The following is a 14,816-nucleotide window of genomic DNA, read 5'->3' as shown; positions in this document are numbered from 1 at the left end:
TTAGTGCGTTAGACAACGCACCAGCCGACAACAGACCACGAAATATAAGGCTGGAACACTTCCTCTTTACATTTATCAGACTGCTGCCTATCAGGGAGAACGGGTAGAGTATGCACCAGATGAAGGAGTAGAACAACCTGAATTTTCAAATGATGAAGGAAGAGTAAGCGCTCCTACATTAAGGGACCCCGAAGATGATCAGCTCTCCGAATACGATGACGACTCATCCGATAACGACTCTGATAAATTTCCAGTGGAGGAAGATGGTGAATTTCGTGATATGCAGAACGAGGAACTCGGTTTCCTTTTGCAGCGCCCAGAACACGAAGTGGACGGATAGTGAAAACAACCAACAAGGCTTTGCTTTGTACGTAATTTCTCAAAGTATGACGGTATCCCCTTTTTACCGTGAAGTGCGAAATGCCTATTTTATTTTTCGTGAATTGTGAAAGGACCGTTTTATCTTCTGTGAAACGTGATCTAGACACCCCTCCCCCCCCCCCCCCCCGTACAACCCTCAGTGGTCAGAGCAGGACTTCAACCCGGGACTTCCAGATTTCCATGATGGAATTCAAACCCTTGTAACAAAACCCCGCCAATATTTGGCTGCCACTTTGGGATAGAAATCAGAATTTAAATTATCTGGCTCTTGTAATTATTCTTAGTATTAATTATTATATTTTGAAAATTTTCCTCACCAAATTTTGCCGCTGCAATTTCTTTTCATTCTCGTTACTTTTAAATTATGGTGTTCAATGAGGGGAAAAGTAAGTTAATTAACGAGACGCTTTCTCATTATCAGAATTGGCTAGTCAAACCATTCAGTTTGATTATAGAATGCGTTACTTAAACTGAAAAATTCTAGAAACTCTTTCTCTCGAACATGAATTTTACACTATGGAATTAAAACATTGTCTAATTCAATGACCTGTTGTAGATGGAAATTTCCTGACGAGCGCAGCTGGATAAAACAATGTTGGCCCGTCGGCTGAGGGTGTAGGGTGGGTTCGTCCCACCCCCCCCCCCCCCCTCTCCCTCCCCCTCCCCAACGGCCAAAAAAGGTCAGGTGTATTATCAGGCAGAAAGGATCGGTCGAAAACAATGTTTCTGTTTTTTAGGGAAAATGCCTTTCAAGTTCAGTTCTTTTACGCAAATGCGCGCTTTCTGGTTCTTTAAAAATAACCAAGTTTCATGAATCGAAACCTTTCGAAAATTCTTATTTCAATGGTCATTACATGATATCTGAACAAACCTACTCGATCAAAGCCAGCCAAAGCCCTTGGTTGCCAACCGTGGATCTCGTGATTCAAGGTACAATATGTTTTCGACGCATGACGTCGTAGATTATACCAAATTGATACCTAGTTTATTTGCACTTTCGACGCGAGACATCAGTGAATATTATTCTAAGATGACGGAGAAGTTCCGAGTTTTGAATTTTCAGTTTTCAACGCGAGTCGCGGTCGAAGCAAGTCAATTACTCATTCATCTTCAACACCAACAATGGAAAACCATCAAGAGTCTGAGGTGAGTACAACCTTAAAACCTAGTTTTGTATGGTGGGTGTATGGCTTAAATAACAATTTAACTTTTTAAAGAAAAACGATAATTCTAACAAGGCGGTGACTTACATAAATTCGACCGTTTGGTTTGCTACTAGGTGCGTTGTTCCTTCTCAGTACAATTTCTATGTTTCTCTTTTGTATGGCCGGTAACCGACAAAATGGGGATGAAAAAAAGCTGAAAGTACATCATACTCTCTATAAATTCTTGTATTAATAATTGAGAAATTTAAACAATCAGGACGCTTAAACGTTGTAAAAAGAAATTGGCAGTTCTGATCAAATGTTACAGATTTTCAAATATGGACTATCAAAGTCGCCTGATTAAACAGTTCCTGTCTTATATTAGCAAGCTTCCCTTGATGCTGAAGCCGAAAAAAATCTTTGAAATACACAACAAGTATCTTGCGATACATGAAGACAAACTGGTTCCTTTGTCTTGTATTGTAACGTAGTGAAAGCCCCGCAGTATTTAAGCACTGCGCTCTACAAAGCAAAAGGTTTCAGGACTTAAGTACAACTCAGTTTATTTCATGGTGCTGTATCTTTACATCTTTATATAAGGTCTATAACACCTTACGTCTGCGAGAAATACCAAATAGGCCCTTTGCACTAAGAAGTCACATGACCCATGACCGTCAAAACGATACATTGAATAAATTAATGATACTAGAAATAGAAAAAGCGTATCAAAATTATTGTAAATATAGCCCAAACGGCCAAATGTGAACGCAAAATCATAAAAGGGCGAAAATTTTAATCGCAGTTTGACTTTGCCCTCTAACAATTAAGTTATTTGCTTAATTTCTGCCAATAATGCTCCATTGTTTTGTGAGCAATACCAATCACATTTCAAACATTCCTTTGATGTTTGTTTGCAAAAGCTGATTTTAAAAATATTAATTGGCCGTTCCAGTAAGGTTACCAAGTAGAAAAAGAAATATTTCAACATCAATGGAAATTTTCGAAGAGAAAATCCTATTATTACATTGAGAACACTGTCCAGCGAACATTTTTAGATGCAAAATCATCACTACTTTCATTAAAAAAAAGAACTTGGCTACGTGATGTCTTGAAAACTGAAATTATATCTGAAACCGAATGAAATAGTAACTTTTTGTTTCCTGAATTAGAAACTGATCAAAGAAGTATAATAAGAAAGGAAACATTGACTTTTTGTCCTTTGAACTAAACAAAGAGGAGCTTTAGCTGTTCAACTTATTACTCAGTTGTAAACCATAAAAGCAAACTAAAGGGTTCACGAAAACGGTTAGGAAAACCTTAGTCGCCTCATTAATTCGGTTTTAGGGGTGATGAAAATCTGTGGCAGGCGCTTCAGTATTGTATTGTAACGCAGTGAAAGTCCAGGAGCATTTAAGCTGTACTCTACAATGCTTAAGGTTTAGAGACTAAACAACAACTATTTATTTCATGGTGTTTATCTTTGCTTAATTAGATAAGAGCAAAACCACCTTTCCTCTGTTAAAAACTCCTGGAGCTAATGTGGAAATCTCACCAAATAGGCCCTTGCACTAACAGATCATATGACCCATGCCCCCACAAACGATACATTGAAAAAGTGATGGTACTAGAAACAGAAAGAGATCATCAAAATTATTTTATACCCCAAATGTGAGCACAAAATCGCCAAAGGCAGAAATTGTATGGCCGATTTTGAGTTTGCCCTCCAACATTGCGACCAAAACTCCAACTAAATGTTATCTATCGATAATTTTGTGAACATTTCCAAGCACATTAAGTTGAAACATTCCTTCGACTTTTTTTGTTTAGAAAAAGTTGATTTTGAAAAGACGTTTTTTATAGATATTAAAAACAATCCAAATTTCTTTCTGAACTCTTTTGACCATTTAAACGACTTTCATTGCGACGAAGTAATAATTGGAGGAGATTTTAACTTGGTTTTGGACCTGGACATGGACAAAAAAGGCGGTCTCGCTAAAACGCATACATATCAGTTAAAATACTAAAGGATTTCTGTGCTCAATTAAATGCATGGAGAGTTTTAAATCCTCGCAGATATACATGGCGGCGTAAACGGCCAGAAATTCAATGCCGTCTTGATTTCTTTCTCGTTACCGAAAGTTTAATGTGCAACGTTAAGTCCGCTAATATCTCAACTGTAGAGTGGTCTTTCATACAAAAAACACTGAAGCATTTCAATTTTGGCCCATCTACTATGAATTGGATTCGACTTTTTTATCACAACACAGAAAGCTGCATTCTAAACAACGGGTGGTCTAGTGCTTTCTTCAAACTTGGAAGAGGGGTCAGGCAAGGCTGCCCTCTCTCTCCCTATCTCTTCATTCTCTGTGCAGAAATTTTGGCTGAAACAATTAGCAAAAATGAAAACATTAAGTAATGCCATACACGAATCTATTACTGATACTTTTTTAAAGACAAAAAAACCGAATAGACTAGCGTACAAAATTCTTGTGAGCAAAAAACAAAAGAGACCCATCACCGCCCAAACGAAATGGATCGCGGATTGCACGCTTGAAACCCAAGAAATTATCGACTGGAAGACAGTTTACCGAAAACCTTTTCGATGCACAAAAATTACAAAAATAATTGTCTTCCAATTTAAGCTATTACACAGAAGACTAGCGACCAACAGTTTTTTAACCAAAATAAACCTAAAGATAATGAGCCGTGCACTTTTTGTCAAAATGATAAAGAGACTCTCATCCATCTTTTCTGGACATGTGAGATATCCACTCTTTTTTGGCAAGGTTTTAAACAATGGGCAATCAACCGAGGAGAACTTTCAAATAATACTAATCTATCGCCATATCTGGTATTAGGGTTAAAGCCAAACAAGAACAAGAGCATAAACTTCTACTTTTTGATCGCCAGATATTTTATTTGGATATGAAAAATGCGCAGTCTTTCTCCCAAAATAGAAAACTTTTCCCTTTTCCTCTCACATTACGACATAACAAAAATCTTTTCTTAATCCACATGTAAAGGTAAAGCCATGCAAACCTCTACCTTAACCTCTCTCTTTTTTCATTTATGTATTTATATATATAGTTTTTTTTCCTTTCCTCTCTCTCTCTCTCCTATGTAATAGCTTTGCAAGTAATATTAAAAACGTATTGTAAATATACCAATGTACTGTAAGTGATATACGTATTTGTATCTTAGTCGTGTTAGTACCCCATTGTAAGTAGTATTTATTGTTGCAGCAGAGTACTGTATTTTTTCTTGTATTGTAATGTAAGTAATTGTGTTGCATTAAAAAAAACCATACAAAAAAAATCCATTCTAGTCACGTAAAAGGATAGAAACGGAAATATTTCAATACAATGCAAATTTCCGAAGTGGAAATCATGTTATTAAGTTATCCTGTTGTTAGAACAATGATCGTCATCGTCATAATTATTATTATTATTATTATTATTATTATTATTATTATTATCATTATTATTATTATTATTATTATTATTATTATTATTATTATTATTATTATTATTATTATTATTATTAGTCCCTTAGCAGGGTTGGAATCTTAAATTTCTTAGCACTAGCCATCTTTCAGATTGTACTCGCTGGGATACGTTTTCTCTCTTCCCCCCCCCCCCCCCCCCAAAAAAAAAATAATAATAATAAATTAAATTAAATACAGGAAACGATTTTGCTGTTGTTGTTGATAGTTTTTTCTTGGCGTTTTATTTTATTGCAATTTAGGTTACAGGTAATTTAGTTTTTCCATAATCATTTCTTCGGCATCTCATCGTCTGATTCATAGTCTGACACCGCCCTCGTCGTCATCTCCAACACCGTTATCGTTTTTTTCAATGAAGACAACTTCCTCCTCGTCCTCGTCTTCTTCTCGATCTTGTCTTCTCGTAATTTCTAGCATCTGCCTTTTGAGGAGTTCTTTCACAAGCTTTTAGTTGTCAGTTTTAGATACTGGGAGAAAATATCTCCACATTTTCAAATCGAAAACACGCAGGGGAAAATACCAGACCAGGAGAGTCGCCCTGCACTAAATAGTCTCCAATTCATAATTCAGTCCATTTTTATCGCCATCAGACACCCGATTCACTCGACCCCAATGGGTAACAGCCACTGAAAATGCACCATCGTACGCAGCTATCAGCCGTGTATCGTACGTCTATAGTATATTACCCACAACGCACTGCACTATCAGATTCTGTTCTCGGCGGTGTGGTTTGTTTATGACCAGCAGTATCATGACTACTAGTGGGTAATTCATGTAATTATTACTTGAACAGAAGCCATTTCTTTATTTACGAAGCAGAAAGTTTGCGTGTATGTGCCAGGTTTCCAAAGCTTTCAGAATGTGAAAAAGGACTTACGTTTAATAGATTACACTTTGAAAATTCTACTCGCCAAACCGGGCGAGTAACCTGCGATTTCCACTCGCCCGACGGGCTTGACACTCGCATTGGCGAGTAAGTGAGCACTAATTTCCAACCCTACTAAGTCATTTGCAGATGCGAAACGATCACAACTTTCATTTTAAGGAAAACGCGGCCACGTCATCTCTTGAAAACTGAAATTATATCTAAAACCGAATGAAATCGTAATCTGGGCTTCCTGAATTAAAGACTGATAATCAGCAGAAGAAACATGACTTTTATTTTGAGAAATGAGAAGAGAGGTATTTTAGCTGTCAGATTACTACTTAGTGATAAAACATAAAAGAAAACTAAAGGGTTATCCGAAACGGTTCTTTTCGGGGAATATTTATTCGGAAAACCTTAGTCGCCTGATTAATTCGGATTTAAACGTGATGAAAAAATCATGGACACCCAGCAATTTGTTTGGGTGGATATCTGTTCTGATGGTCTTTTAAATCCGATGCCCTAAAAATTCGGATTTCTCCATAAAGAAAACCACAGTTTTCTCCGGCAAAATGTTCCCAAAGATTAAATAACACTGCAACATTAATTCCTTTCGTTTTAAAAAGGGCAAACATGCCATTAAAATCCCAAGAAAGGCTAGTTAGAATTTTCGTAAAACCAACAACAGGTAGTTAATTTGGGGAATAAAAATTACGTTTCGCAAATCTTTCTGCAGCTTTGTACCCTATGTAAGCTCACAGAGATGTGTTTTTGAAACGGCACAAAACGATCTTGGAACACAGGAGATAACTCTTGAAGTATTTTACTTTGGGTGGCCCCAAAAATGGAGCTATATATCCTTGGTGAAATGTCCCCTCAGACATTCGTAGCATTCGAACATTAGTTCCTTTCGTTTTCCAAGGAATAGAAAAGATCGTTTTGAATGCGAATAAGATCAGCGAGGATTTTAGGAAAGCAAACAGCAACTGCAACTCTGTTCCCTTGAATTTTCCTCCACTTAATTATATTAAGAAGTCAGCTACAGAATCCAAACAGATCAAAGTGCGTTGGTGTATAGAAATAAACTTTGAAAACGCCACGACAACAACATTAGAAAACAGAAAAGGACATTTCAAAATCTTATCTTAAATTTTGTTGCTGGGTAGACCTGAAACTAGCTCATTAATTTCCGTCTGGCTTGCATTTTGAAAAGAGAAAGTCAGCGTTGAATGTTGTGCTCACTTACTTGATAATGTTTTGATAACACCGAGAACGGATATTTTTAAGAAACACGGTTAAATCTTTCCTGTCATCAATAATTTAATATCATCTATGAGTTTGCCTTACGTTATACCCGATTAATCTTACGTAACATTCATTATCAGTAAAAACCATGGAAAAAGCTTTCGAGAATTAGGGTTCACTAAAATGAAATCTGTAACACTTTCTATTTATTCATTACTAGTTTACAATTAATTAAAAACTGAAATTTTAGGACTTTAAATTCGATGTTCCTTCCAAACATTTAGTTGGCGTGACGTTCTGTTTTTTTCTGCATAGATTTCCAGCTCTGAAAATTAAGGTAACGGACGAAACAATTGAAACAACTGTCACGCGAAATACTTGAGGAAGGATCAATTTGTACGCCTAAATTTCCTCTCTTTACTTAAAGCTTTGTATGGACAAGATATTTGTTTGCTTCTCTTCGCTGTACACACGTTTTTGTTCTGCAGACACTTCGCACAACTTTAGTTTCGGAATTTGGGAAAAATGAAAATAGGACGGTTCTTCACCAGGGCGAGGCAGATTCTGAAAAACTGTGCTACCAAGCGCGTTGCGATCTTGACTTGCTAGAAAATCGGGCTAAAAATACCGTACAGTTATTATTAGTATCAAAACACTAATACCACAATAGTTTAATATAAGGACAGTAATTAATATTCAATACCCAAATGCAAGTAACTCCCCTTTGTCTACAAAGTAGGTAAAACAGTAAGCTAATTTAAAAAAAGGAATTTTTTTGAACCAGTAACGCTTATTATACTTTTGTAACTTTTACATAAAGACTTGAATACACTATTTCATTTGACTTAAATTATTTCATAGGTTGTAGAATCTACTGTCGTGGATGAAATAGGAAATCTTCTACGAGCCATCAAGATTAGTATAGTTGTTGCAATCTTCCTTCTAAAAACCAGTCGTATTCTAAAAGCCATTCGGTTATTCAAGGAGTCCCTGATTCTCCTCAGCAACAATACCCTGGAAAAGAAACAAGAATTGCTTAAAGCAGTTTACATTGTCGTTTATTATGAAATGTTTAAAGGTTACATTGTTATCAATGATCACACAAGTGCAATAGAATGCGGTGAAAAGCTGCTGGTTTTACTTCACGATTGGGGTGCATCACACACAGAAGGAGAAATAAGCTTTCAAATGGCAAACTTGTATCAGAGTCAAGGTAGATATGAGAAGGCAAAAGGGCTCTACGTGAAGGCACTAAATGTCGCAATGGCAACTGGCGAAAGGGGATTAGAAGGGGCATGTTACGTAAACTTAGGAACTGTGTTTGCCTCTCTCGGTGAATTCGTCAAAGCTGAGGAATATCTACAGAAAGGCCTTAAAATCAGCAAAGAAATTGGCAAGAAAGATCAGGAAGCAGCAGCCCACCTGCAGCTGGGAAGGGTGTTTCGATCTTTTGGTGAATATGTCAAAGCTGAGGAATATCTACAGAAAGGCCTTAAAATCAGCAAAGAATTTGGCGACAAAAATAGAGAAGCAGGAGCTCACATAACCCTGGGAACGATGTTTCACTCTCTCGGTGAATACGTCAAAGCTGAGGAATATACACAGAAAGGCCTTAAAATCAGCAAAGAAATTGGCGACAAATATAAAGAAGTAGCAGCTTATATAAACCTGGGAACGATGTTTCGATCTCTCTGTGAATACGTCAAAGCAAAAGAATATCTAGAGAAAGCCCTTAAAATCAAAAAAGAAATTGGCGACAAACACGGAGAAGCAGAAGCCTACCGCAAACTGGGAGCGATATTTGACTCTCTCGGGGAATATGTCAAAGCTGAGGAATATCTACAGAAAGCCCCTAAATTCAGCAAAGAAATCGGCGACAAAGATGGAGAAGCAGAAGCTCATTTAAACCTGGGAAGTATGTTTGAATCTCGCGGTGAATACGTCAAAGCTGAGGAACATCTACAGAAAGCTCTTAAGATCAGCAAAGAAATTGGCAACAAAGATAAAGAAACGGAAGCTTACGGAAATCTGGGAAGTGTGTTTGAATCTCGCGGCGAAAACGTAAAAGCTGAAGAATATCTACAGAAAGCCCTTATAATCAGCAAAGAAACTAACGACAAACACAAAGAAGCAGCAGCTCACGTAAACCTGGGACAGGTGTTTCAATCTCTTGGTGAATATGTCAAAGCTGAGGAATATGTACAGAAAGGCCTTAAAATCAGCAAAGAAATTGGCGACAAAGATAAAGAAGCAGCAGCCCACACAGTCCTGGGAACGGTGTTTCGATCTCTCGGTGAGTATGTCAAAGCTGAGGAATATCTACAGAAAGGCCTTAAAATCAGCAAAGATATTGGGGGCAAAGATAAAGAAGTAGCATTTCATATAAACCTGGGAAGTATGTTTGAATCTCGCGGTGAATACGTCAAAGCTGAGGAATATCTACAGGAAGGCCTTAAAATCAGCAAAGAAATTGGCGACAAATATAAAGAAGCAACAGCTCACGTAAACCTGGGAAGGATGTTTGAATCTCGCGGTGAATACGTCAAAGCTGAGGAATATCTACAAAAAGGCCTTAAAATCAGCAAAGAAATTGGCGCACAAGAAAAAGAAGCAGTAGCCTATTCAAACCTGGGAGTGGTGTTTCATTATCAAGGTCAATATTTAAAAGCTAAAGATTATCACGAAAAGGCACTTAAGCTGAGTTACAAGAATAGAGACAATCAACTGCAGTTTTTGAGCTACCTTAACCTTGCTTTGGCCTATCTTAGGTTGGGCGAAGAAACTAATATGCCTGAAGTTGTGGCAAACCTTTCTAAAAGCATTAAAAAGTGCGAGGAAATGCGAGTTTTTCTACGAGATAAGGACCATTTTAAAGTCTGTTTTTTTGACGAACACGTTTTTCCTTACAAGTTGCTTAGTGAATTGTTTTGTAGGACAGGGAAGCATGCCGATGCGCTTTATGTTGTGGAGCTTGGACGAGCTAGAGCGCTAGAAGACATGATGTCGGCTCAGTACTCTGTTAAGCAACAAATGTCGATGGACTCCCATTCATGGGTTGGTATTGAGAAGATTTTGAAGAGAGAAAGTAACTGTGTTTGTTTGTACATAGCCTATCACGGTCCACATTTATTTTTGTGGATTCTGAAGTCAAACAATGCTATACTTTTCCGCCAAGTAAACGTCGATGACTACTACAGCAACAAAAAAGGCGAGAGAATGGCTAATGAGGTTTTTGGGGACAAAACCCTGAGAAGATTTCGTATTTTAACTGAAGAACAATGTGAAAATAGAACATTGTTTCCCTCGGATATTAACCTCGTGACACAAGAATTGTCTCAGGAAGACAGCCATGCACCTTCTCGCCTGGTAGAAGAAGATGAAGACCAAGATGACTCACCGCTAAGTCTTTCTCAGTGTTACAAAATGATCATCACTTCTGTGGCTGACTTACTTGACGAACCTGAAATCATCGTTGTTCCTGATCGCGTTTTGTACAAAGTTCCATTTGCAGCGTTAGAAGATGAAAATGAGAAGCCCTTATCGGAGACTTTCAGGATCCGCATCGCCCCTTCTTTGACCACTCTGAAGCTCATTCAAGATAGTCCAGCAGATTATCACAGTCAGAGTGGTGCACTGATAGTGGGTGATCCACAGGTTGGTCATGTGATTCACAAGGGACGTCTTCAGTGGATATCTCCATTAGACTTTGCAAGAAAGGAAGCAGAGATGATTGGACGACTGCTGGGAACTCAGCCTTTGATAGGAGGGAACGCAACTAAACAGAAGGTGCTTGACAATATACACTCAGTGAGCCTAATACATTTCGCTGCTCATGGTAATGCCGAAAGAGGAGAAATTGCTCTTGCCCCTTCATTCCCTACAAATGACTATCCAACAGAAAATGATTACTTATTAACGATGGCTGAAATTTCACAACTTCGACTGAAAGCCAAACTGGTGGTCCTAAGTTGCTGTCACAGTGCTCGTGGACAGATTAGATCTGAGGGAGTTGTTGGAATCGCTCGAGCATTCTTGGGGTCCGGTGCACGCTCAGTGTTGGCTGCCCTGTGGGCCATCCAGGATGAAGCAACAGAGCAGTTCATGAATCGTTTCTACAAACACCTTGTTTGTGGGGCAAGTGCCAGTGAATCTCTTCACCAAGCCATGAAGTGGATGAGAGCTAATGGCTTCCCAGACATGGAACAGTGGGCGCCTTTTATGCTGATTGGAGACGACGTCACATTTGATTTTGGAAAGTAAAGGTTGGTAGAATTGTATCATTTCTTGTACTGAGGATCGGATGTATCATTTAAGATGGCTGACACCGGTTTCCAGCACTTTCCAACACTTAAACCTTGACCAATCACAACTACCACTCTGTAGTAGCTGATAAGACAATAATGGTATCCGGCAATGCCTTTTTATTGGTGAACAAATTATGACTGTTTTCTCCACTTTGTAGGTTACCACAGTAACAATATATAATTTTGAAAACAGCTCTAAATTTAGCTTTCATAAAAAAGAGCTCTGCGATGCTCAATTTGTTACTATTGCATTGCAATCATCATGGCAAAAAGCAACTTTTTTCAAAGTTAAACAATCCAAAAAGGTTGAATCTTGACACTGCTTTTTTGTTGCAGCTGTTTAAACAAGTACACGGACAAGATGGAAAATCGACAATTTCCTTTGAATCAGGAACGTGACGAACTAAAAAGTTAAGCAAGTGAGACGTAAAACTCCTCATAAGAACGGGTATGATCACCAAAGAAAACTCAAACGAATTCTCCCAACGTGTAAAGTTAGGAATAAATGGAGCAGTGAGGAGATTATGGATGTTGATGTTGGGACTGAAAAAATACAAATTAACAACAGAAGATATGAAATCTACATTTTTAATAGAACGGTTTGCAATTGAGTGTTGTAAAATTAAAACCGGAGTAGTTACCCTGGCCAATCTTGACGGACACAAACAGCCGTAATGAACCAATCAGAACTCAAAGCATAATTTTTGTATAAATAGGTTAAATTTATTGTAATACTTTTAAACGGGGTTTGAGGAAAGGTGTTTTGGGGTTTTTCATTCTGTATCAAATTCGAGTTATTTTTTAGTTTGAAGCAATATGAACTTTATGTCAGTGTTGATATATGTATAGTTAATACTGCAACAAATCGTTGATGATCAGTGATCCTTTCTGTGGCTAAGACTAACAGCACCTGAAAGTTCTAGATACGTGTAGTGCAATCATATTCTTTTGTTTATAATAAAGTTTTAGCAATTTTGGTTAGAGTAATGAATTTTTATGGATCTAGACTTTCTATTAATGTTTACTATTATTTAGTGTTTTCAGCTTGCTGTAAAGCTAAACAAGTATTGTACAAAATTATACATTTTACTGCTCGTATAGGGTACATTCATTTACTCTTGTTAATCCTTTGTATCAACATAATCCTTTGTATCAACACTATTTTTATACTTATGAGCCTGGGAGAAAGTAGTGAACTTGACGATTGGAAAGGCGGATCACGTTTACTATAGGTAGTGTCGACTGATATATCGACCGCTATATCGGTCGATATAGCGTTTTAGACTTGGTCAAAACTCGGTTGATAGTCGGTCGACAGTAAGTCGAGACTCGGTCGAGAGAGCGATAGACTATTGGCCGAGCATCGGTCGATATTTCGTAGACGCACCTCGACCGAGTATCGGTCATATGTCGGTGGTATATCGGCACATAGATCCCCAGGTGGAAGATCCCCAGGTGATAGCACTTGCTACTCTCTCCTCCCTCACAGGCAATGTATATAAACACCATTAAGGTGAAATTAGGTGATGATCACACTTAGGACTGTGTAAAGTTAAGGGTTTGGAGACATTTTGCTTTGAATTGATCCAGATTAGAATTCATTATAAATGTAATTGGAAAGCAGAATATGACAACTTTGGATTAAAATGATAATTTAATGTATAAAAAAGGATGTTGACAGCTTGTCTGAGTGGGTGTGTGCTGTTTAAATATATGGGAGTTAGGAAACCCAACTTCATTGTAAAATACCGTAAAAGAAGTCTTTTTTAAAAGCGTTACTTAATAGAGACAGTGAAGGCCCCCCCCCCCCCATTTATTTGGAGTTCATATTTTGTAATACCCCCCCCCCCTTCTCCCGTGATGTCTTGATGTTTAGACCAATTCTCCCAACATTTGTCATAAGGAATATATGGAAAACAGTGAGGAGAATTTGTATTTTGATAGTGGGGCTAAAAAGGCACCACATGCTGTAACCATGGAAACACAACAATCACTACAAGAGGTAACAAATTTTTAATTTCAATTTTTTGGTTGGGCGATTGAAAAAATGGACATTCCCAGAAAATTGTTTTTGGAAATTGTTTTCGTGACAGCTTACAATATTCTTTTCAAATGCAATTTAAGGAATTTTTCTTTTGGTGGAAGAGGAACCTGCTCCATGCTCTTTAGAGGCGTGGCTGACATTTCTCTTCCGAGGAGATGGTGACTCACCGCTGACAATCAGAGCGGCTTTTCTTTTTCTTGGTGATGCTGTGGCACTCTTAGCTGAACATGATTCAATGTAACTGTCCTGTGTCTCTTAATGCCTCACATCTTTACTGAAAGGGTTTCCTAAAAAATAAACCACGGTTACGTGACAAAATCACTTAAGACTGCATGACTCATGCCCTCCACTGAGTGGAGACATAATGGTTGTATTTATTTTGGAAAACACATAATGTATTTGTCAAGATAAATATGGAATGATACATTAGTGTCATACTCATCAGCCAGACTAAAGACTCATTTATAATCCCTCTCGGACAAATACTGAATGCATTCGAAATAAACGTGAAATGCATAGAGCAGTTGAGCTTAACAGGGGCTTCATAACTTTGCAAACAGACTTCTATTTCACCGATAACCCGTTTTCTTGACCATTTTCAATGATTAAAAAAAGCCATTTGTCTTTAGCTCGGCTTCCCCTGGTAAGAAATAGCTAGAAATGAAATTTAAACATGAGGAATAATCAATATTTTGTGAAGTTAAAACTTGAACAAAGGTTTCTCTCCCATTCATATGTCGCAAAAATCTCAGATGATTGGTGATTTAATTTGTTGTTTCCTGACCAAACCAGATGTTTTCAAGTTTTATTCTTGAGCTTTTAACTAATGCCCCATTCACACTTGCTAAGTTATGCCATGTTTAAGAAAATGAAAATCAGTGATCAACAAATGGAAGACGGACTTTTATAAGTACGTAAATTATGATCATCCGGGTGAGTGTAGTCCTAGAAAGACTGTTTGTGGTGACTTTGACTGACGTTTCGACAACCTGAGCGGAAGTCATCTTCAGGGTCAAGTGAATTGTGGAACGTCAGTAGGTGGTATAAGACCTACCACTGAGCTACAGGATCCGGAGACTCGTGGGAGTAAGGCCATTAAACTAGGTTCATGGGACAAACATCCTGCATACTGCTGGGATTTGAATGTCGAACTTGTGGTATATGAAATAAATGTGATGGTATATTTCCAGCCTGGTGAATGAATGAGAATGATGTATTATTCTAGAAAGTGACACAGGCATACTCTGAAAAAAAGAATAATACATCATGTATGAATAATACATCAATGATGTATCTTAATTAATATATCATTCTCACTAGACTGTAGACT

At 37.7% G+C, this 14,816-nt stretch overlaps 1 protein-coding gene across 1 annotated transcript; it reads left to right on the top strand.

Annotated features, from left to right (window-relative positions):
- The first annotated feature begins 1,503 nt into the window (after positions 1–1,503).
- Positions 1,504–13,082, top strand: LOC146480762 (uncharacterized). Its single transcript, XM_085109068.1, has 3 exons — positions 1,504–1,527; positions 8,000–11,400; positions 11,779–13,082. Exons 1-2 carry the CDS (start codon positions 1,504–1,506, stop codon positions 11,396–11,398), a joined length of 3,423 nt encoding a protein of 1,140 aa, XP_084965194.1. The 3' UTR covers positions 11,399–11,400; positions 11,779–13,082.
- The last annotated feature ends 1,734 nt before the right edge of the window (positions 13,083–14,816 follow it).

The sequence above is a fragment of the Pavona decussata genome, unplaced genomic scaffold (genome assembly GCF_977016875.1).
Source record: "Pavona decussata unplaced genomic scaffold, jaPavDecu1.1 SCAFFOLD_52, whole genome shotgun sequence".
NCBI classification, from domain to species: Eukaryota; Metazoa; Cnidaria; class Anthozoa; order Scleractinia; family Agariciidae; genus Pavona; species Pavona decussata.
Note: the sequence above shows the minus strand (reverse complement) of the source record. Positions and strands in the feature narration are given on the sequence as shown.

Excerpts from the sequence above, each read along its gene's own strand:
- LOC146480762 (XM_085109068.1), top strand. The coding sequence starts at position 1,504 with ATGGAAAACCATCAAGAGTCTGAG. Across the intron at positions 1,528-7,999 it reads AAAACCATCAAGAGTCTGAG|GTTGTAGAATCTACTGTCGT; the intron begins GTGAGTACAACC and ends ATTATTTCATAG.